A 23,713-nucleotide genomic window follows, 5' to 3' on the forward strand; every position below is an offset into this window, starting at 1 on the left:
AGTCCATGGTAATCTCAATCAGAACGATAATCAGTGCGTGGCATGCTGTACTTGCATTTTGCTTTCAAGTGAATAATAACAACAAGGGACTCGGAAGAGAGTTCGTGCATCAAAATCTAAGATTCCCCGGCCTTCAGTATAATATGGCAGCCAGCCTTTTAACGATAACCCTGTTAACCCTGCTTGTCTGCCCCAACCACGTGTTTACGACTGATTGAACATGTGGAATGAGTTTTTTATTTTGGGTAAAGCTATTTTTACTCAGTCGGTGGTTCAACTCGTATGCCAAAACTATGTTTACGTTTTCTGTCCAAATGTTTGTTTCTTGCATCCCACGGATACATAATACAGACCTAACCCAGCAAATAAGAATCTTTGTGTTTTATATGAAGCTTAGCGTTCGTTTTATTGGGAGGAATTTAGAACCACATGTATAGACTAAAAGGCGTGTCATCCATTAGCAAGAAACACATTATGCAAATGCACGGTAGATGTCTTTATAAATGGTCGGTTTGACATATTTTGGTCGTTTTGTCTGTGTTTTTAATGCAGTATGCTCTTGAGCTGTCATTTACAAATTTCAATATTTAATTGTTCACGTTTTACTGTGTTTTCAGTAAACAAAGTATCATGCGCGGTCTACAATAATTATTGCTATTACGTTTTTCCGAAATTTCGAACATGAAGAAAACATCACAGGGCATCCGGCTTTTAGCATCTCGAGTATAATTGATTTCATATTCATTGTGATTATTAAAACACGAAACTTAATAGCTCTTTTTCTTTTATTTGCATCAACTCACAAACAATCCTTGGGAAAAGTAATTTCAATAACACTTTCGGGATTTTTGACATAATTGGAAATAAATAGACCGCTATTTACAGAGTAAAATTTAATTTATTTCGAAAGTTAAATAGTCTGGAATGATTAATTTTCAGACCGAAAATGCCAGGTTTATAAATATGATTTCCATAAATCTCAATTCACGCTAAGACATCTGTCTCTTAGAGAAACTGTTTTTAATATCACTGCAAGAAACGCCTTGAAACACAGTACGCTTTCACGGTGAGGGTAAATATTAAATGTAAATCTGTCGTATAAAATTTGAGTTGCTCGACGTGTCCTCGGGCAATAACACGAAAACATTGCTTTTCAATCTTCGCAACACTGGTTACCAGGTATATTGACGTTCAAAGGAGCAGTTATGGAATCGAGGATAGCTTTACCAAGGACAAGAAAACCGCCTCCAAGAAACGGTAAAATGACAAGCGAAACACTTCATTTTCGGAGAGTGGCCAGGCAAGTAATGCTAGCCAATATGTTTACGAGAAAGACAGCACATTATGCCAAATCACTCTCGTCTTGCAAGAGCACAGCTGCTGGGTCTGATCAGGTGGCGAAAAGACGCGAACGAAAACAAAACATGTCAGAAAAGCCACCGATGAAACGACGAGGAACTCCTGAACTGTTTCCGATGTCTGAAGAAATGAAACAAACTGTTATTTCACTTGGAAGATTGGATCTGTTACCTGGTGAAGAAAGAAAATTGCGCGGGGATTCTATCGATGGGAACACTCGCGCTGAAAAATCGCGAGCAAGCTGCAAATTTCGCGAGAAAACTCGGCAGAGGATAATTCATCCACAAAGGTTTATTCGAAATGTTCGATCTTCCCTGAACAATTCGAAACGCGTTTCCGAAAACATTGTTCACTGCGAGGAAAAACCTGATGATAATGCGATGGAAGATGATAAGAAAATTAACAATGCCTGCAGCAATACAACAGAAGACAAAGCTAAGTGCGCAAATTCAACCGAAGAAAGCGATGCTGAGTTGATTACAACGAAATCAAACTGCAATATTTTATCAAGACCTCAAACTACACACTTTCACTTTACCGCAAAATCCGGCAAAAATCAACATTATTCTTTAAACAGTAACCGCCCTATATACATGACAAGATATAGTGATCTTGGACCGTTTTCAACGAGGAGACCTGCAAAAATAACGAGCCAAGGCATATGGCCAACAAATGCGTTTGACGCAACTCGAATGCGGACCAGAGAACATTATTTTCCCAAGAAAATACGAAGTAACACATTTAATGGGAAAGCCTGGGTAGCTAACAGCGAGTTTTTTTCGGAGGAGAGCGAGAAAAACAACGAGGAAACGTTAAAAACAAGGCGCTGGAAAAGTGTGGAAAGTCTGACGAGGGAAATTGAAGAAAAATGTTTATCTTGGCTGGAAAATCGTTACGGAATAACTCAGTGACATCAAAGATCACAGATACATTTGGTTAAAATTATACCGACTATTGAGGTTGTTTGGAAAATAAACTGTTATTGTAAAGAAATGCAAATTTCTACCTCGAAACCTTAAAATTTTTATTTACAGCAATTATTTTCTTTTCTATGAACGCCATAAATTAGTACATTAGCCGTAGTACTAGCAACTTATTCTGGAAACTTAGTAAAAAGAAGTTTTCCTTTTTTTCAAGGACATAAATGCCGGAAAGCGTGTCGAAATGAGCATTAAACTAAAAGAAAAACTAAAAGGCCCACGCAGAGATCCGAAGGAAAACTTTATCTTAATATTGGGTTCGCAGCTGTTGAAGATACACTAATTTATGCAAACTATGTTTTTTAGCCTTTTTAATTTGGTGCATAGCGCCGTTGTTATCGGCAACTGGTCATATTTCTTGACATAAAGTAATTGTATTATGTTTCTGCACACGACGGGGGAGAAAAAATAATTTATCTCGGAAGGGTTTGATGTTTTTTACGACCTTTTTACGTTTAGAACAAACTTTGGCATTGAATACATTTCTTTGTAACGGGTAAATTACTCGGCGACCAGGCGCATTAATTTTTGAAACCAACTGCAATATTTAAACCTTGCAACGACGGAATTTAAAACCTCTTTATTTTTCGGCTCCTTTATCCGAATTAGAGCGTTCCATGGGAGTATTAGTTTGAAATTATTTTAGTTCCCGCACAATTGCCCAAGACAACGACCTAATAAAAGTCGACATGTGAAATTGTGTTAAGTGATGTGTTGTTTTCGTACGTAAATTTTAATCGATGAAGGCTTTACTTAAATTTAAGACGACCGGTTTTGCACCTTTTTTTTTTTTGCAATTCATTGTCCCAAAAGTGTTAAAGTTTTTCCTTTTTCCTTGTTTAAGAAAAAAAAAAAAAATTTGTACAAATAAAATCATAGGCATTTGTTATCTAGACAAAAACGAAGAATATTGAAGACAAACAAAGCCATTGAAATGATGTCATTTTTGTGTCATTTACGTTACTAGGTAACAACGATTATTTCACTTTACGGTGACTCGGAACTCAAAACGTCGTTAAGGGCTGTATATTTCCTTGGAAACTGAAACTTCAGATTACAGTTTGGGTGATGAATTTTATTTTCTGTGCCGATCTCCCTATATCGAGGGATTACATGTAAAATGTTTGCTGCTTTCCTATTACTTGAATTCAACAATAGATAAATTAATTAAAATGCTGTTTTAAAAATCTGAAAAATGTTTTAATTATACAGTCTACATATCTCATTGCTGTAACTGCGTTGTCGATTAGTCTTCCACAAGATTTTTCTTTAAAAATGTCATAACATTTACGCACGCGAGATTGTGTTACCATTTTTCGCAAATTTTTCGCTCAACGTAAATCAATTTAAACATATACAGCTCTGATATTTAAGCATCTTTGGGGACCCAGGAACAGATAATCGGCCCCAGTGAAAAATAAATCACGAGAAATGAGGGATATAAAAAACGCGCTTGTCTCAACTTTTTATATATGCCCCTGAATCTAAGGGAGATATTAGGCAACATAGCAGGTTCTTTTTTTACTACAGTCGGAAAACCACTTGAAAGAAATCACATCTGGCCAATCACAGATGAATGGAAGAACCTGAACCAGGGTGGCAAGCGCGGGAAAAGACGAGCGGAAGTCATTTCACGGCTGGTTCCATCTTGCTGTTGATATTAGTTGAAAAAAAAACAGCAAGTTGGCTTTGATTGGTTAGGGCACGTGCACCGAGCTTGCAAACAAAACACGAGCATATGAGCGAGTATACGAGCAATGGAATAGCGTCTCGACCTTTCAATTCACAGCTAGCTTTTTACCGTATAACTTTCTTTTTTTTGGCGATAAATTCAAATTGACAGGTCATGTTAATAAAGGACCTGATCACAATTGCAATAAATCAGAAAAAAGCAAATTCTCTTAGCCACGTGATAGAAAATGTATAAAAACAGTGAGGAAAATTTGAAAGTTGATCCATGTAAACTCTTGTAATCCACTTGTCTTGAAGCCATGTGATGCTCATTACATTTGAAGGATTCTTGAATAAAATTGCGCTGCATCAACTTTACAACTTTATGCATTTTGTTCATGAAGTGATGTCACAAGCGTTGGACAATTTCCACAGCAAGACAACGCCTTAAATTCCCCAGTGATGGAGCAAAATAAGATGGCAGTCATTCTTGTTCAGTTATTCATCCTCTTTAGAGTCATCTTCATTATCATCATCACCGTCATCCGATCTAAACTTCTTCCTCTTGCGAATATCATTTAGAGTCTCCTCTATCGATCGAACGTCTCGCTTGTTTTCACTCGGAACTGCAAAAAATTCAAATAAACTTGAACAAAGCTTAGAAAAGTATGCATGAGTTAGGAAATGAGGGACTCGCCCAAACCATATAAAAAAGCGAACCCTCACCGCCATTCTCTGAATTCCCGTTACAAAAAGATCTGGTTGTGACGAGAAGTCGCGCAGCATTAGTAAGGAGAGGCGTCACGTGACGACCCAAATAACGCGGCGATGGAGGCTTGTATAAGCCTGCCTTGGAGAATTAATTAAGTTCACGGAGCTGATTTAATAGCGTTTTAGTTCAGACTTCCAACAGTCTCTCCATTTATCCAAAATGTAAGAGCATTGAAAACGAAGCGAGACGGAAACTAGGCAGCATTCATGAAAAATGTGCGCGTGATGGGAAATGTTATCAGTCACGCCATCACGCGTGAGAAAGACTAAAAACTTGTGGCCCTAAAATTCCAGATCGAAATGAAATATGAAAAAAATAATTTAGGAAATCGGAAAACTTGTAAATAAACCCTTAGAGCAAGGTGAGAGAACTAACAACAAATTCAACCCACAACTCTATTTTACCAGCCAGAATCAAACCTGGCCGACATTGGTGAAAGGAAAGTGTTTACCAACAGCTCCTTAAGCTTCCTAAACCTGTTGGGGTACAGGATGGTAACAATAACCTTACTTGTGTCACAGGACACTTACCATAGCCATAAGCTGAGTTACTCTTGGTAGCTTTAGCCGCACAGGATGGTAACAATAACCTTACTTTGACAACATCCAGAGTTTGAAGACTTCAAGTTGTTATTTTTCAGTTTTATAAAATCTAATTCTTCAGTTCTCTATGGCCAGTCACGTATTTCTAGTTTTGTGGTGTTGTTATTAATGTTCTAAAAGCACTCTTATTTATACGAGGCATGTAGATTAAATTGTAAAACGTTCAATATTAGTGTTTATTTCCAATATTACAACAAGCTAATGGCAACATCCAAACTTCAATCACTTCAATTTCTCTTTCAAAAAAACCTCATTCTACAGTTCTCCAATTGAGTTGCATTTCTAGTTCTGTACGTACTAATTTAGGCTGCTGTTTACGTTTGAGTAGTTTCATATTGGTCTCCTTCCTTATTATAATACAATGGGTTTAGTCCATTTTGAAGTCTTTTCATTCCTTTTAGAACTGCCAAAATGAAAGTTAAATAATAAGCAGCGAGAGCGATTGGATTATATTTATACTTACAAGACAGCCAGGTACACATTGTAAAATTTGGAATATATCTTTTCGATCCTTGTAGATAATGATGAATGCCTGTCACCAGACGCATGCCGTTCAGATCTCATATGCAAAAACACTATTGGATCATATCGATGTGAATGTCCTCCAGGATTTTATGCAGATCCTAGTTCCCCGAGTGATTTGTACCCAGTGTGTGTCGGTGAGAAACTCAAACTCGGCGTTAAATGCTGTAGATATTAGTCGTCATTTTTAATTTTTAATTAAATAATTGTTATATATTTTATAACTTTTAGCTCATTTTTTTAACAAATTTTTAAGCTAGAAATTTTTAATCAGGAAATGCGTCGCACGTATTTAAAGCTTTAAAGCTTTGAAGAATTTTATTCACTTTATTTTATTTTATTTTAATAATGTGTAAGGATTTTTCTAGCTAAAGTGCAGCAAATGACGTCATTCTGACCGACAAACGTTATTGTAAACACTTAAAATGCCATTCTCAAACTCATTAACTGTTCATCAAGTAAAAAAGAAAATCGTGATTGTGGTTATGATTATGTTTCTCTGTTTTTTGCTCAGTTTTCTCCGTTTTCTGCTTAGATTTAATACGGGCCTTCTGTGATCCCATAGTACCCATGTGAACCGGGTTCAAGAAATATTTCAAACGCTCGAGACAGTGTTTCATCTCCTTTCCAAAAACCCTGAATTTCGTCAAAACATACTCCGCTGCGCGCCGTATTTTTAATTCTCTTCTCCGGGTTTGGAAATGTGCTAAATAAAACACTGTTTCCCGTGTGTGATACAATCCTTTAGCATGCATATATGGTCTTATGTTAAGCTGAGCACTTAGCACAAAGGGGAAAGTTCAGCAGGGGCCAAAACACTGCATAATTAGGGACTGACCATTATTGTTTTGAAGGGGATGAAAAATATTGAAAAAAATTGTTTGCAGGGCCTGGAAAGACAAAATAAATTGTTTGCAAGAACGATATGTATAACAAAAAATAGTAAGAATTACGAAAAAAATGTTTGCAGAGGTGCATAAACTAAAAAAAAAAGTTTGCAAAAGAAAATTTTTCATCCCCCCCTCCAAGAAAATATTGGTCCGTCCCTTATAGTATAATAAATGTTTCTGCCTCCTTTAGTTTTCAATGTTCTTGTTCTTATCAATCCTCATTCGAATTAATTACTATTGTCGTGCTTTGTAATTTCTAAGCGTTAAACGTGACTGCTCGTAAATTTAAAATGTTTTTTTTTACCTTTGTAGATGTTGATGAGTGCCTCCAGTCATTAAATGCCTGTCGTTCAGATCTTATATGTAACAACACTATTGGATCATACAGATGTGATTGTATCCCGGGATTTTATGCAGACCCAAGCTCACCGGATGTTGCTATTGATCCAGTATGCGTTGGTAAGGAAGCGTTAGGTTACAAACAATTATAAAACTGACATAATATTTGCTAAAAAGGTAAAAATATTTTTGGTTTTCACGTGACGTCATCAAAATTCTAAAACCCAGAATTGCAAGAACCCTGAGTTTTTATCCTTCACTGGCTATTAGACGTCTTTAACATGTATCGTGTTAAAGGTTTTTAGCTCGATACCATTCGCCGTCTTTAAGATAGAGCTTTTGAATTCCGGAGTTTCACGCCACACGAGATTAAAGATGGCCGCCAGAAGTCTGTCACGTTTTCTTAAAAAAAAATGCCTCTTCCTGCGATTTTGAACAATCTGAACAGTTTAGGATTTTGCGAGAAGTGTTTATGTGAATGTTTACTTGTTCATCAGAGTGATCTGACCGCATTTTGTAGCAGAATTTAATGCCAGATGTTTTCATTGATTTCCGGCCGTCATAATTCCAGATGTTTTCGTTGATTTCCGGCAGCCATGTTGGAGCCCAACTGGCTCCAACATATATGGCCTTTCATACTGTGCTCTCTAAATTTGCGTGAAACATTTTGACGAATAACTCGAGTACGGAATAACGTACAGGCCTGAAACTTGAACAGGTAGTTTATGTAGTTATTTTCTACAACCGGTAATATTCTTGATTTTTTTGACTCAATAGTTTGTTTGTTTTTTTCGCGGTGTGACAGTGGCGTGACAGTGAAAACCACCTATTATTTACAAGGCTAAACTTTACTGGGCTGTTTTTCTTTCTTCTAAACTTTACAAGGCTAAACTTACAACGTTTTTATTGTATAACTTTTTTAACCTTGTAAATAATAATTATGAAATTAGTGCATAGGCGGACAGCTCGGAGGGGGGTGAGGGTGGGGGCATATGAGGACACCTCCCTGGCCACCCGTTACACCGCATTTTTTACCTTTCATAAGGGAATAAATACCTCCAAAGAAGAAAGCTATTCTGGTCCCACGGATGTGGTTCTTGGAAAGGCGAAATTTGTTCTTTGGTGGGAAAAAATCACCAACTGTTAACAGTGATTAAACCAGTTTGAGTTGGGAGTCACAATAATCGAACAGGAATTTTTTTAAAATATAAGGCTGATTTGAATACCAGAATTCTAAAAGTGCGACTATTGAAATTTCCGTTTTGTTGTTTAGAAAAGATATTAAAAAACTAACTGTGTAGTTTAATAACTGAAGCTTTATGGCATTGGAAAAAGCGTACGTTTCGTCTCATTTAATGCTGAATTAACGAATTTCAGTGACATCTTACTAATCTGATTGGTAAATATTTTACAGTAAATACTTTTCACTAAAAGTTCTTTTTTGTCATACCAGGCTTGTGGTATTAAAATGACAAATAATGAGCCGAGAGGTCTAAAGCATCGTGAGCCACTTTAAATCTTAATCGTTTGTTTTTTATCTTTTTAGATATCGATGAGTGTCAGTCGTCACATAAATGTCGTTCAGGTCTTGTGTGTAACAACACTGTTGGATCGTACAAATGTGAATGTCCCCTGGGATTTACTACAGATCCTGGCTTCCAGAACGACCTGGATCCGGTTTGTTTAGGTAAGGACGTACAACCACGCAGATGGGTGCACAAAATTGCAGCTTTTGTTCTTCGAGAACGCAAGACGAATTTTCATTAGCGCCAGTCATTATAACATTTTTTTAAATTTCATTTAACAGGGGTGCAAATAACAGTCGGTCATCGGACATTGGCCGAGAAAAATTTGCTCATGTCCGAGGAAATCCCAAGTGCGGTCGGACATGATGTCCGGACAATTTTTTGATTGTAAATAATTTTACAGCAACGATGAATAAAAATCTGAAAGACCACAATTTTGTTTTGTCCGACCAGGATGGTGTCTTAGTAGGGCATATGTACTTTCAAGTGAAAAAAATTATTTGCAGCCCTGTTAATAAGCTGTTTAACATTCATTTACACCAGTATACTTTCATAATGATGTAAATTTCATATTTTGATGCCACGGTGCAATATTTATTAAGTGAAGTTTTATTTCTGATATTTTTGATATTTCACAGTTGAGTGCCAGTCAGAATTTCTTCTTTTTTTCAAATACTTGCAGATATCGATGAGTGTCAGCTGTCAGGTGCATGTCGTTCCGATCTCGATTGTAAAAACACTGTTGGATCATACAGATGTGAATGTTCAGTGGGATATACTGCAGACCCTAACTCAGAGAATGCAGACGATCCAGTTTGTCTTGGTAAAGTTTACTTTTTGCAATTTTTACTCCCTTTACAGCTGATTCAGGTTGAGCGTTTAACGGCTTTAGTTGTCGTGTTGGTTGTCACGATAATTATTGATTGCGTTGCAAGGCAAAATGAGAGACGTTGCTAGGCAGGAATGACAACGTTTTGTCTGGGAAAAAGCACATTGGCACTCGTCCAGTGACTATTACTACAAGAGGAATTTATGTCTTGAAGATTAATAAGATCCAAACACGAATACCTCTTCTAGTTTTTGCCTTGCAACGCAATCAATCAACCGTGACAGCCAACGCGACAACTGAAACCATTAAATGCTCAACCTGAATCCGCTGTATTATTATGATACGTTTAATACACGAGCCTTAACTCGGATGTGGAGGATAGCCTAACCGTCTATTCCTTGGGTTATCGCAGATCTGTTGTGAACCTAACACTAACACTAACCTATTTATTCAATAATGGAGTTTAAGTGTGGGCAGGGTTTTTTGTGGGGAAAAGGGTAAACATACCCGAAGTCAAGATAATTTTTGAAAATTGTCAAGAAAAATGGTCAAATTTAGGTCATGGAAATTTTTGAAAAGTCCTGGAAAAGGTCAAGTCATGAAATTCCTAAAGCTCAAAAGAATACGAACCCTGCGTTTATAGGCACTCGCTTTCAGTCGCTAATGTTCAGATTTAACTAATGAAAGTATCAAATTGTTCATGTTCTTTTCGCAGACGTGGATGAATGTGCCAACAGTCCTGAATCGCTTGGCTGCAGTCCTCTGTCAGAATGTATCAACTTTGTAGGCTCGTATTTCTGCGCCTGCAAGGAGGGTTATCTTGGAGATGGGCGAACATGTCGAGGTAAGACGCATGCTGTAGACTTTGCTTATGAGTATCCCAGTAATTAACGCTCAACAGTCAAAATTAGCATCCCTCTTGCTGCAAGGAATGACACTCTGGGCTTATTTATGCCCAACATTCTCTAGAAGAACTCAACCGACTGGTCAAAGCACGCGATCGAATTCAACTTCTCTTGATAATAAATGCTCACAAGTTACTCGATCTAGCACTCTCAAAAAGCGCCACCTCTGGATGTAAGTTTTGTCATAGTTGAGCGCCCCCTATTCTAGTAAGTGCGTCTATTCCAATAAGCACCCATGCGAACAGTGTGCCCATTTGTTGTGTTGGCGCTCAGAGTACTGGCTTCATTTTAATTTTGAGAAGCGCCCTGCCCGTTCCTTGCACTCCCAAAGTTAACTGATTTAAGCCCCGGCCATAACATACCGCACTGTAAATAATTATCAGTGCGGAATATTAAAAACAATTCATTCTAATATTCCTTCTCCCTTATTAGTGTATTGGAATTTTTAAAATCTTTTTTGGTTTCATAGAATCAGCTGCTGTTTTCGAAATGGTATGTCACAAACGCGGTGGAGTACAGCAAGTGTTTGATCAGAATGAAAACTTCAGATGCAAGTGTGCCTGGGGATATGTGTACGACAGCCAAACTAATACCTGTCAACGAGCAGGATGAGCAGGTTAATCCAGTCAATCCAGTATTGAATGATCGACATCAAATGAAGAATGAACACCGAGAGATGGAATCATCTTCACCTTTGCAATCGCTTTTGACAGAATGATTATGTGTATTATTAGTAAATCAGAAAAAATGAAAAATTTAACTTACTTTATTTTTCAAAATACAGTTTAGCCAGTGATAAAATTGAAGGAGCAATTTTTTAAATTCCTCGCGCAAAGGAAGCGATATCGTAAAATAAAATTAGCTAAGTTTTTGCTCTGAAGTAAAAACTGATTCTTTTCACAAAAGATAACTTTTATTGTCGTGGTCCTAATAATAACAATCACATGCAACAAAGTAAAGCTTTCAACTGGCTTATTGTTTTCACGTTGGATCAACTTTAAAAAATGTTTTTGCATTCAAGGCGATCGAGGAAGTAGTTTTGTTTTAGGTTAAATGTAAGGGCCGCAATCAGCCCAAATAGGGCTTGCTGTACATGCATCAATGTATTGTTCATAAAGAAAGAAACAAGTCTGTACTTTTTTGAAGTTTTGTTATATCAAAAACAAACGGAACGTTCTCATTTCCAGAGCCGCTTGTTTTTCTTGGTTAGGGAAGCATTGACTTTGAACCCCTGACTATCGCATCGGGTTTCGTTACTTTCTGTCAATTTACCGTACTTGTCCATAACTCATAGTATATTTTTAGTAAATAAATTGATAATTATCTCTTTACAATCGGCATCTCATTCACAGAAAATGGGATCACGTGACACCATTTGGACATCTCTAAAAGGCTGGTTTCCAGTCCATGGTAATCTCAATCAGAACGATAATCAGTGCGTGGCATGCTGTACTTGCATTTTGCTTTCAAGTGAATAATAACAACAAGGGACTCGGAAGAGAGTTCGTGCATCAAAATCTAAGATTCCCCGGCCTTCAGTATAATATGGCAGCCAGCCTTTTAACGATAACCCTGTTAACCCTGCTTGTCTGCCCCAACCACGTGTTTACGACTGATTGAACATGTGGAATGAGTTTTTTATTTTGGGTAAAGCTATTTTTACTCAGTCGGTGGTTCAACTCGTATGCCAAAACTATGTTTACGTTTTCTGTCCAAATGTTTGTTTCTTGCATCCCACGGATACATAATACAGACCTAACCCAGCAAATAAGAATCTTTGTGTTTTATATGAAGCTTAGCGTTCGTTTTATTGGGAGGAATTTAGAACCACATGTATAGACTAAAAGGCGTGTCATCCATTAGCAAGAAACACATTATGCAAATACACGGTAGATGTCTTTATAAATTGTCGGTTTGACATATTTTTGGTCGTTTTGTCTGTGTTTTTAATGCAGTATGCTCTTGAGCTGTCATTTACAAATTTCAATATTAATTGTTCACGTTTTACTGTGTTTTCAGTAAACAAAGTATCATGCGCGGTCTACAATAATTATTGCTATTACGTTTTTCCGAAATTTCGAACATGAAGAAAACATCACAGGGCATCCGGCTTTTAGCATCTCGAGTATAATTGATTTCATATTCATTGTGATTATTAAAACACGAAACTTAATAGCTCTTTTTCTTTTATTTGCATCAACTCACAAACAATCCTTGGGAAAAGTAATTTCAATAACACTTTCGGGATTTTTGACATAATTGGAAATAAATAGACCGCTATTTACAGAGTAAAATTTAATTTATTTCGAAAGTTAAATAGTCTGGAATGATTAATTTTCAGAACGAAAAGGCCAGGTTTATAAATATGATTTCCATAAATCTCAATTCACGCTAAGACATCTGTCTCTTAGAGAAACTGTTTTTAATATCACTGCAAGAAACGCCTTGAAACATAGTACGCTTTCACGGTAAGGGTAAATATTAATGTAAATCTGTCGTATAAAATTTGAGTTGCTCGACGTGTCCTCGGGCAATAACACGAAAACATTGCTTTTCAATCTTCGCAACACTGGTTACCAGGTATATTGACGTTTAAAGGAGCAGTTATGGAATCGAGGATAGCTTTACCAAGGACAAGAAAACCGCCTCTAAGAAACGGTAAAATGACAAGCGAAACACTTCATTTTCGAAGAGTGGCCAGGCAAGTTATGCTAGCCAATATGTTTACGAGAAAGACAGCACATTATGCCAAATCACTCTCGTCTTACAAGAGCACAGCTGCTGGGTCAGATCAGGTGGCGAAAAGACGCGAGCGAAAACAAAACATGTCAGAAAAGCCACCGATGAAACGACGAGGAACTCCTGAACTGTTTCCGATGTCTGAAGAAATGAAACAAACTGTTATTTCACTTGGAAGATTGGATCTGTTACCTGGTGAAGAAAGAAAATTGCGCGGGGATTCTATCGATGGGAACACTCGCGCTGAAAAATCGCGAGCAAGCTGCAAATTTCGCGAGAAAACTCGGCAGAGGATAATTCATCCACAAAGGTTTATTCGAAATGTTCGATCTTCCCTGAACAATTCGAAACGCGTTTCCGAAAACATTGTTCACTGCGAGGAAAAACCTGATGATAATGCGATGGAAGATGATAAGAAAATTAACAATGCCTGCAGCAATACAACAGAAGACAAAGCTAAGTGCGCAAATTCAACCGAAGAAAGCGATGCTGAGTTGATTACAACGAAATCAAACTGCAATATTTTATCAAGACCTCAAACTACACACTTTCACTTTACCGCAAAATCCGGCAAAAATCAACATTATTCTTTAAACAGTAACCGCCCTATATACGTGACAAGATACAGCGATCTTGGACCGTTTTCAACGAGGAGACCTGCAAAAATAACGAGCCAAGGCATATGGCCAACAAATGCGTTTGACGCAACTCGAATGCGGACCAGAGAACATTATTTTCCCAAGAAAATACGAAGTAACACATTTAATGGGAAAGCCTGGGTAGCTAACAGCGAGTTTTTTTCGGAGGAGAGCGAGAAAAACAACGAGGAAACGTTAAAAACAAGGCGCTGGAAAAGTGTGGAAAGTCTGACAAGGGAAATTGAAGAAAAATGTTTATCTTGGCTGGAAAATCGTTACGGAATAACTCAGTGACATCAAAGATCACAAGGATACAGTTGGTTAAAATTATACCGACTATTGAGGTTGTTTGGAAAATAAACTGTTATTGAAAAGAAATGCAAATTTCTACCTCGAAACCTTAAAATTTTTATTTACAGCAATTATTTTCTTTTCTATAAACGCCATAAATTAGTACATTAGCCGTAGTACTAGCAACTTATTCTGGAAACTTGGTAAAAAGAAGTTTTCCTTTTCTTCAAGGACATAAATGCCGGAAAGCGTGTCGAAATGAGCATTAAACTAAAAGAAAAACTAAAAGGCCCACGCAGAGATCCGAAGGAAAACTTTATCTTAATATTGGGTTCGCAGCTGTTGAAGAAACACTAATTTATGCAAACTATGTTTTTTAGCCTTTTTAATTTGGTGCATAGCGCCGTTGTTATCGGCAACTGGTCATATTTCTTGACATAAAGTAATTGTATTATGTTTCTGCACACGACGGGGGAGAAAAAATAATTTATCTCGGAAGGGTTTGATGTTTTTTACGACCTTTTTACGTTTAGAACAAACTTTGGCATTGAATACATTTCTTTGTAACGGGTAAATTACTCGGCGACCAGGCGCATTAATTTTTGAAACCAACTGCAATATTTAAACCTTGCAACGACGGAATTTGAAACCTCTTTATTTTTCGGCTCCTTTATCCGAATTAGAGCGTTCCATGGGAGTATTAGTTTGAAATTATTTAAGTTCCCGCACAATTGCCCAAGACAACGACCTAATAAAAGTCGACATGTGAAATTGTGTTAAGTGATGTGTTGTTTTCGTACGTAAATTTTAATCGATGAAGGCTTTACATAAATTTAAGACGACCGGTTTTGCACTTTTTTTTTGCAATTCATTGTCCCAAAAGTGTTAAAGTTTTTCCTTTTTCCTTGTTTAAGAAAAAAATTTTTTTGTACAAATAAAATCGTAGGCATTTGTTATCTAGACAAAAACGAAGAATATTGAAGACAAACAAAGCCATTGAAATGATGTCATTTTTGTTTCATTTACGTTACTAGGTAACAACGATTACCGGTATTTCACTTTACGGTGACTCGGAACTGAAAACGTCGTTAAGGGCTGTATATTTCCTTGGAAACTGAAACTTCAGATTACAGTTTGGGTGATGAATTTTATTTTCTGTGCTGATCTCCCTATATCGAGGGATTACATGTAAAATGTTTGCTGCTTTCCTATTACTTGAATTCAACAATAGATAAATTAATTAAAATGCTGTTTTAAAAATCTGAAAAATGTTTTAATTATACAGTCTACATATCTCATTACTGTAACTGCGTTGTCGATTAGTCTTCCACAAGATTTTTCTTTAAAAATGTCATAACATTAACGCACGCGAGATTGTGTTACCATTTCTCGCAAATTTTTCGCTCAACGTAAATCAATTTAAACATATACAGCTCTGATATTTAAGCATCTTTGGGGACCCAGGAACAGATAATCGGCCCCAGTGAAAAATAAATCACGAGAAATGAGGGATATAAAAAACACGCTTGTCTCAACTTTTTATATATGCCCCTGAATCTAAGGGAGATATTAGGCAACATAGCAGGTTCTTTTTTTACTACAGTCGGAAAACCACTTGAAAGAAATCACATCTGGCCAATCACAGATGAATGGAAGAACCTGAACCAGGGTGGCAAGCGCGGGAAAAGACGAGCGGAAGTCATTTCACGGCTGGTTCCATCTTGCTGTTGATATTAGTTGAAAAAAAAAAGCAAGTTGGCTTTGATTGGTTAGGGCACGTGCACCGAGCTTGCAAACAAAACACGAGCATATGAGCGAGTATACGAGCAATGGAATAGCGTCTCGACCTTTCAATTCACAGCTAGCTTTTTACCGTATAACTTTCTTTTTTTTGGCGATAAATTCAAATTGACAGGTCATGTTAATAAAGGACCTGATCACAATTGCAATAAATCAGAAAAAAGCAAATTCTCTTAGCCACGTGATAGAAAATGTATAAAAACAGTGAGGAAAATTTGAAAGTTGATCCATGTAAACTCTTGTAATCCACTTGTCTTGAAGCCATGTGATGCTCATTACATTTGAAGGATTCTTGAATAAAATTGCGCTGCATCAACTTTACAACTTTATGCATTTTGTTCATGAAGTGATGTCACAAGCGTTGAACAATTTCCACAGCAAGACAACGCCTTAAATTCCCCAGTGATGGAGCAAAATAAGATGGCAGTCATTCTTGTTCAGTTATTCATCCTCTTTAGAGTCATCTTCATTATCATCATCACCGTCATCCGATCTAAACTTCTTCCTCTTGCGAATATCATTTAGAGTCTCCTCTATCGATCGAACGTCTCGCTTGTTTTCACTCGGAACTGCAAAAAATTCAAATAAACTTGAACAAAGCTTAGAAAAGTATGCATGAGTTAGGAAATGAGGGACTCGCCCAAACCATATAAAAAAGCGAACCCTCACCGCCATTCTCTGAATTCCCGTTACAAAAAGATCTGGTTGTGACGAGAAGTCGCGCAGCATTAGTAAGGAGAGGCGTCACGTGACGACCCAAATAACGCGGCGATGGAGGCTTGTATAAGCCTGCCTTGGAGAATTAATTAAGTTCACGGAGCTGATTTAATAGCGTTTTAGTTCAGACTTCCAACAGTCTCTCCATTTATCCAAAATGTAAGAGCATTGAAAACGAAGCGAGACGGAAACTAGGCAGCATTCATGAAAAATGTGCGCGTGATGGGAAATGTTATCAGTCACGCCATCACGCGTGAGAAAGACTCAAAACTTGTGGCCCTAAAATTCCAGATCGAAATGAAATATGAAAAAAATAATTTAGGAAATTGGAAAACTTGTAAATAAACCCTTAGAGCAAGGTGAGAGAACTAACAACAAATTCAACCCACAACTCTATTTTACCAGCCAGAATCAAACCTGGCCAACATTGGTGAAAGGAAAGTGTTTACCAACAGCTCCTTAAGCTTCCTAAACCTGTTGGGGTACAGGATGGTAACAATAACCTTACTTGTGTCACAGGACACTTACCATAGCCATAAGCTGAGTTACTCTTGGTAGCTTTAGCCGCACAGGATGGTAACAATAACCTTACTTGTGTCACAGGAAACTTACCATAGCCATAAGCTGAGTTACTCTTGGTAGCTTTAGCGGCATCCTTTCCACTATCGACACCCAGTAAGTGCCGGTACTTGTCTTTGTAAAATGTAGTTGGGGCCTGTTGTGGAAGCTTTGAAGAGCTATGTGGTTTGTTCACGCTGGAATCTTCATTATTCTGTGCAATGAAAGCAACACAATAGTACAGAATGGTAAGGTAAAGGGAGGAAAGGTAAAGCGAGCCGTCCAGCCAAGTGGCTCATCAGGCCGGAGCTTATCCTGATTTCTGAAGCACTTAGCAGCAAGGAGTATTGCTACTCCCCCTGGATGGGATTCTAGTCCATCGCAGGGTTACTCCCCAGTAGTAAATTCACTAGGCTGTGAATAGGCTCTCTATTTGGGGGGCAACATGACTCTCTCTTTGAGCGCCCAAGGCATGATCCCGCAAGTAGTAAAGGCGCGAGTTTTTGCTATGCTTTCCTAGCGGCTCACTTCACTTGCCAAAACTCATGCCTTCAGCACTGGCCAGATTTTACCTTTGGCGCTCAAGAGAGATTCACCTTGCACCCGAATAGAGAGCATGCTCCCAGACTATAAATTCACCAGTACACATTTATATACACCTGGGTGGAGAGAGGTACTATGAGAGTAAAGTGTCTTGCCCAAGAACATAATGCAGTGACCAGGCCAGTGCTCGAACGTGGACTGCTCAATCCAGAGTCGGGCACACTGACCATTAGGCCATCGCACCTCCTATAAAATATATAATGTAAGAGAAGTGGCTGTATTGCCCAGGGGGGTACTCCCTATAATGGCCTATATGGGGAGGCTCCGCCCGAAAGGGGTACATTTTTCAGGCTTCAGGTTTATAAAAGGGTAGGGATTTCACGAGTTTAAGTATATGAAAGGGTATGGAAATCTGTCATTTGGCTATTTAAAAGGGCCTTTTATTAAAATATTTTGAACAGATGCAATTTATGGCTGTATTATTTTAATTTATTAAGCGCTACATAAAAATAACAACGTCCTATTTTAAGTACACGCCATGTCTCTTAGGTATATGAAAGGGGTACCTTTTTTCAGTTAAAGGTACAATTATATAAAAGGATAAGGGGTTAGAACTTGGGGCGGAGCCTCCCCGTATAAAACTTTTTTGAGTACCCCCCCCCCCCCGGGCTGTATTGTAATGTTCAGTAAAGTGGCTGCATAAATGAGACAGCAGCTATGTTTCTTCTGTAAAAATGGAAATAATTATCTAATCAGGTCTCTACATTGCATCAGTATAATATCCCTCTTTTCAAGGGTAAACAGCAGAAAAAAACATAGTATCTATTCATGACACCAGTTAACACTGATTCAACATACACCTGTATCTAGTTACCTTAGCTTCCTCCTTGAGCTTTCCAACACTTTTAGGATCAAATTCCTAATGAAATGACGAATATACTGTCATAAATATTATTATTGTCAAAACATTTTATTGTCAAAAACTTTTGGTTCTAATACTGTAAAAAAGCTTCATCCCCCTTCCTACTGCCCCCCCCCCCCAGGGACGGCGGAGCCGGGGGGGCTGGGGGGGCTTTAGCCCCCCCACTTTTTCCGAAAAAATAAAGACTTTCTAAGAGAATAGTCTCTTAAGCGCCCCCACTTCAAGTCACTAGTCAGCCCCCCCACCTGGAAAAACGTTCCGCCGTCCCTGCCCCCACCTTATACACATTACATGGGTGACTAGAGTCTGACTGAAGGAAATTCTCCAAAACAAGTTTTATTGTATGGAGCTGTTTTTAAAATTACAAAATGAGAGGCTGGTCTGAGCATTCATGTGAGAATCAAACTAAACTACAACTAGAAATAGCTGACACTAGGTTGCCCCCGAAGTTTCGACGATGTTAATCGGTTGTTCTCTGCTGTTCATCCTTTTCTACAATTCAGACATTTTATTAGAAATTAATTTTCTATTTTGGATGATTATTAATTATGATAAGGTAAATCATTTAATTACAAGAACGCAACAGCATCTTGACATCATTTTGTCATGTTTTGCTGTGGTGGGGGATCTCAGCTAGACTCAAGCTAGATTTTAGAAAGAGTCAGTCGTCTTTATTAATTTAACACGTCGACCTATCGCGACTTGCGTGGCTCGTTTTCGCGACTTCGTCGCTTTGAATGGGCCGCTTTGCGGGCTCGAATCTAACACGCCTGCCGCGAGTTTTAAATAATCACAATGCATCTCGAGATCTCTTTTGAATTTCTTTTCTTGATGCCGCATAAGTTTTCTCCATTCGAGTAGTTTGTGCCTAGTAAATCACGGTCAGTTGGACAAAGGCTTTCTTATCGTAAATCACGCTTCATGACAATGATCACCTTTTTAAAAGAAAAGGATACCGAAAGAATTTCTCACCTTTGACAATGAAAACGCTTGACTTTCTAAAAGTCGCTCGCTTCTGGTTTCCGATTTCGCCTGCCGCGAGTCTTAAACAATTAACTCGAGATCTTTTTTTTAAGTTTCTTGTAAATCTCGTCCGGAGATAAAGGCTTTTCTCCGTTCAAGTAGTTTGCGCTTGGTAAATCGCGGTTTTGGACTAAGGCTTGCTTATCGTAAATCGCAGACAAATTTGAAGATATGGCTTGATATGTTCGTACGTGTTCCTAGACATATTTCTTCTTCAGCCACTCAGATGTAAAAAATGTGGATTTTCTTACTTCTCTGCAAGTTACTTAGTTAATTATCGCAAAGTCTTTTCAACAATTGCATTGCTTTCGGCTTTTAGACATTGTGAAATGAATAGGCCTCGAATAAAACCTCAAATTATCTTTTTCAAAATTCTGCCCAACTGCAATTAACGTTTACAAGCGTCGTTTGTTTGCTTGTTGTCATCCGTGCACGTGCTCATGCTTGGGCTAGCTGTCATCATTACCCAATCATCGTTTACTTGCGTCATCATTGACCAATCACCGTATGTCGGCACTTTAACTCCCGATACCTACTTGCGGGCTTTCAGCTTGTCGGCATTTTACAACTCCCGAGACTATTTGCGGGCAAAAATTGATCAAATTGAGATTTTTTCCGGTATATACTATATATACTCTATATTCGCGCGGATTACAATGATGCCTCCTCGGGTTTTGGCCTCTGGGCCAAAACCCTGCGGGGGCAATAAATTTGGAAAAACATTTTTGTCCACATGTACCTGTCCATTTCTGTAAGCCTCAAGCTCTTCATCTGATGGTGGGAATTCCTTAAAATGGAACACATCAATTAAAAGCCATTTTCCATTTAGGTATCTATTGTAAATTATAAATACATGATGTATTATGTCATTTAGTAGTCCTGTCTTTAGTTTGGGCATGATCCTGTGGTGAGACCAGGACTATGGTAAACAAGATAATTAACATTTGAGTGTTGGAAAATGTAGCAAAATTTAATGTAAATAGACCAGAATCGTTTTTGTACTTATATTATATTTTAGTTTAAACAGTGTCCCCGATTAGTAAGCTTAAGGCTAGCTAGAAGAATAGACACTTAAATAAAGTTCTTATTATTATTATTATTATTATTATTATTAACCCCCGATTTACTACGAAGCCTTTCAAGATTCTTCTACCCTTCTTTTAGAATTCTCAATCTAAAGTTGAAGGAAAGTTTGGCAAAATTCTTATAAATCAAACCTTTTTAAACAGCATAACATATCTGTCAACTTCATCTTCACCAAAAGAAAATGTGGTGAGACCGGCAATTTCAGCAACATCGTGACTGAAAAAATAAACAAGAAATTGAAAGTTCTCACTGATTACTAGTCCACTGAGTATAGTTATTTTCAAATGCATAAACAAACTTGGAATTACAACTTTATTTCTGATCTTACACAATACTTCTTTGTACTCTTGTCATTGGTGGAAACTTCAGTCTTGTTTCTTTTAAATCTTTAATAAACTCAGTGACTTGTTTCTCAGTCTGAAGAAAAAAGTGGCACAAAGTCAGTGCTGTTATTCTATACAAAACTATTGTTAGTATAAGCAAACTTGAGGAGATAGTTAAAAATTATGAAAGGAACCCCAAGATCTCATTTTGTCGATGTTTTCACCCCTATCCCTTACTCCAATCGTATTGTTTCCTACTTCCCTAATTTCAATTTTTTGTTCCCAAAACTATAAAAGCTCATTTAAATTTAGGGTAGTGGTAGTATAGAAGAGATTATGTTATACCATGTTTGTTCATCCCCTCTAAATAATCCTTTTATTGCTCATGTCATTAGGTTTCAGGTCATCACTCTTTTCAAAATAAGACATTTATTGGATTAATATGTGTTTTAGTAAGGTTGGACTGTCTTGGAGCAGAAAATTAATAAATGCAGGTCTATCTTCTTACTGTACCTTGGTGCGAAATTCTGCATTCTTCTTCTTTTCCTCCAATTGAAGTTTCTTTAGTTTGGCTCTTTCCTCTACAATATGAAAGAACATATTATCAACACAATCACCTTCTATGGAAATTTGTTTGTGCATACAAAGAAAAATAGAAATTATACAGATAATAAATAGATTGTAGCCCTGATTTTAAAAGTAAACTATACCTCACTAAATTATAGAATGGGACATTCCATTTTTTTAATCAGACCCCCTCCATGGAAGGCCATCTCTGTCACATAGCTTGTCAGAATTTTTTTTCTTGAAAACAAGTGCAGACATAATTTTAAACCCTTGGGTTCAATCTTCAAAGGTGCTATAACAGCAAAAACTAACTAAGGTCAGTTAAAAGCCTTTCATGGTGAGGGAGTGGGGGAGGTGCAGATAAAAAAAATATTTTCACTCATATTTTCAGAGAACCACATACGGGAGAGTACCCAATAGGGTTCTACAATCCCACCATCCCGCCCAAAATCTTTCCTCAATTTCATGATCCCAGAGACTGCAGAGTTGAAGGTTCTTGGGGGCTTCAGCCCTCCTCCAATAATTTTTATTACTGTCACAGATAGGAAATGTTTGCCAGTGAGTGTTGTCAATTGATTTCTTCCTTTCCCTGGACCCCTCTAAAAAGCTTGCGCCTGCACTGCCTGCTACAAATGCCAACGACATTCGATTTAGAACCCATCCCCCATTGCATTGGGTGCAAAGCACGGTTTGATAGCCATGTGACTGGCACCTGCAAGCCATAATGAACGCTTTATGTGGCATTTTCTGTTCTTGAAGGCGACAACTTGATTATCTTTCCCAGTGTTGTTTCCCAATTCCTACCACATAAAATCACCAAATCCCATGTCAAAATATATCGCTTCCCTTTCCCTCCAAAGCCAGGATCCTCTCCTTTATATAAGTCAAATACCAGTTCCTGTAAAACCTATTGAGGACCCTCGCTACGTACGATAACGTTATATAAATTACCCAGGGTCTGGAAGGGTATTTTTGGGATCTGGGATTGGACCAAATAAGTGTGCGGGATTCGGGAAAACGCAAAAAATCTTGATGGGATACAGGATTTGACTGCTTCTCAGGAAGCAGGATACACCAAAATTTGGGCATGGGATGCTGGATTTTTTGCCTGTCTGTCAGGAATTTGAAACCTTTGAAACCTTTTTTTCTGAAGACGCAAGATGCGTCCCAATATCTACATTTTACATTTATTTGCTTTCGCAGAAAACAGTTTTTTAATGTATTTTTAAGGGAAAAAACGGGATTCGGGAGAGCGGTAAAAAAAGTGCGATATGCGGGATTCGCGTAAAAAGAAGCATGACTGCGGGATGAGAATCCCCCCCCCCCCCCCCCCTTCCCAGACCCTGATAACCGCAGTCCCAACATCAAAACGCAAAAGCTTTCTCCGGCAAAAAGCTTCTATGCAGCTTCTATGACTCTTCCATTCATGACTATGTTACATTTATGTTTACTTATATATAAACATGGTAGATTAGGCCAGCAAACGATTTATGACAATGTGACCGACAGAAAACAGCCATTCAATTTGACACGTATTTTTATTTTAAAAAGCTTACGGAAGCTTACCTTTCGCCTTTTTGTTCTCTGTTTTTGGCGGCGCATCCATGCTGTTGAGAATTGAACCCAGCAGATCCATTTTTAAGCGATAATTGACTAATGTAAACGAAATCGGACGGATGTTTTTCTGTTTAATAATTCGTGAAGTCTTCCAGAACACAAAACACCGCCTTTACGGAGATCTCAGCCGCCATTTTGAACTGTTCTAGTGCCCAGACTCACACCTTTGCGTGGTGCAGGCGTGGCTGCTAGGAACCTCGTGTATCACGCGCACCATTTCTCGCGATCTCTCGCGTGGCATTGGAAGCTTGAAATCTTGAAAGTCAGAGCAGAGAAAACAGTTTGCACTCTCTTGCAGATTTGATTTCGTCGACCAAACTATACTGTAAATGATTTACCTAAACAAGTCCTCTTCACAGATATTTTCATGTGGCTCTAGGTCTCTTGGAAAAAATCAACTGATAAAGCAAATTGAAGTTAATTAAAGTACCGTATTTACTCGAGTAGCGCCGCGGCGCTTATTAATTTTCTGCGGTGCTTACTTGAGGGCCGTG

At 37.9% G+C, this 23,713-nt stretch overlaps 4 protein-coding genes across 6 annotated transcripts; 3 read left to right on the plus strand and 1 right to left on the minus strand.

The window, feature by feature from the left end:
- Nucleotides 1-978: 978 nt before the first annotated feature.
- Nucleotides 979-3,036, plus strand: LOC144657738 (uncharacterized). Its single transcript, XM_078518082.1, has one exon. It carries the CDS (start codon nucleotides 1,206-1,208, stop codon nucleotides 2,268-2,270), a length of 1,065 nt encoding a protein of 354 aa, XP_078374208.1. The 5' UTR covers nucleotides 979-1,205; the 3' UTR covers nucleotides 2,271-3,036.
- Nucleotides 3,037-3,393: 357 nt separating this feature from the next.
- On the minus strand, nucleotides 3,394-23,367 carry LOC144657740 (sperm-associated antigen 7 homolog). Of its 3 annotated transcripts, XM_078518084.1 has the most exons (9): nucleotides 23,169-23,367; nucleotides 21,549-21,616; nucleotides 21,041-21,129; nucleotides 20,844-20,928; nucleotides 20,366-20,413; nucleotides 18,556-18,600; nucleotides 17,084-17,352; nucleotides 5,313-5,371; nucleotides 3,394-4,636 (listed from the first exon to the last, which is right to left on the minus strand). In XM_078518084.1, the coding sequence occupies exons 1-9, from the start codon at nucleotides 23,236-23,238 to the stop codon at nucleotides 4,509-4,511; spliced, it is 861 nt and encodes a 286-aa protein (XP_078374210.1). In that variant the 5' UTR covers nucleotides 23,239-23,367; the 3' UTR covers nucleotides 3,394-4,508. The 3 variants fall into 3 exon arrangements, with proteins under 3 accessions (XP_078374210.1, XP_078374212.1, XP_078374211.1); XM_078518086.1 differs by lacking the exons at nucleotides 3,394-4,636; nucleotides 5,313-5,371 and adding an exon at nucleotides 15,197-16,432 and having other exon boundaries at nucleotides 17,193-17,352; XM_078518085.1 differs by lacking the exons at nucleotides 3,394-4,636; nucleotides 5,313-5,371 and adding an exon at nucleotides 15,197-16,432 and having other exon boundaries at nucleotides 17,109-17,352.
- Nucleotides 5,746-11,506, plus strand: LOC144656482 (uncharacterized). The gene is made up of 7 exons (XM_078516699.1): nucleotides 5,746-5,749; nucleotides 5,903-6,043; nucleotides 7,109-7,255; nucleotides 8,682-8,822; nucleotides 9,344-9,484; nucleotides 10,206-10,334; nucleotides 10,865-11,506. Exons 1-7 carry the CDS (start codon nucleotides 5,746-5,748, stop codon nucleotides 11,005-11,007), a joined length of 846 nt encoding a protein of 281 aa, XP_078372825.1. The 3' UTR covers nucleotides 11,008-11,506.
- On the plus strand, nucleotides 12,886-15,100 carry LOC144657739 (uncharacterized). The gene has a single exon (XM_078518083.1). The coding sequence runs from the start codon at nucleotides 13,002-13,004 to the stop codon at nucleotides 14,064-14,066; it is 1,065 nt and encodes a 354-aa protein (XP_078374209.1). The 5' UTR covers nucleotides 12,886-13,001; the 3' UTR covers nucleotides 14,067-15,100.
- Nucleotides 23,368-23,713: the final 346 nt, after the last annotated feature.

Source organism: Oculina patagonica, chromosome 6, assembly GCF_052425735.1.
Source record: "Oculina patagonica isolate OP01 chromosome 6, crgOcupat, whole genome shotgun sequence".
In the NCBI taxonomy this organism is placed as follows: domain Eukaryota; kingdom Metazoa; phylum Cnidaria; class Anthozoa; order Scleractinia; family Oculinidae; genus Oculina; species Oculina patagonica.

Bases quoted from the DNA above. Each gene is read 5' to 3' on its own strand.
- LOC144657738 (XM_078518082.1), top strand. From the start codon at position 1,206: ATGGAATCGAGGATAGCTTTACCAAGGACAAGAAAACCGCCTCCAAGA.
- LOC144656482 (XM_078516699.1), top strand. The intron at 6,044-7,108 runs GTGAGAAACTCA...TTACCTTTGTAG, and splicing joins TTTGTACCCAGTGTGTGTCG to ATGTTGATGAGTGCCTCCAG. The intron at 10,335-10,864 runs GTAAGACGCATG...TTGGTTTCATAG, and splicing joins AGATGGGCGAACATGTCGAG to AATCAGCTGCTGTTTTCGAA.
- LOC144657739 (XM_078518083.1), top strand. From the start codon at position 13,002: ATGGAATCGAGGATAGCTTTACCAAGGACAAGAAAACCGCCTCTAAGA.
- LOC144657740 (XM_078518084.1), bottom strand. From the start codon at position 23,238: ATGGATCTGCTGGGTTCAATTCTCAACAGCATGGATGCGCCGCCAAAA. The intron at 21,130-21,548 runs GTACAGTAAGAA...TTTTTTCTTCAG, and splicing joins ATGCAGAATTTCGCACCAAG to ACTGAGAAACAAGTCACTGA. The intron at 18,601-20,365 runs GTACATGTGGAC...TCATTTCATTAG, and splicing joins AGGCTTACAGAAATGGACAG to GAATTTGATCCTAAAAGTGT.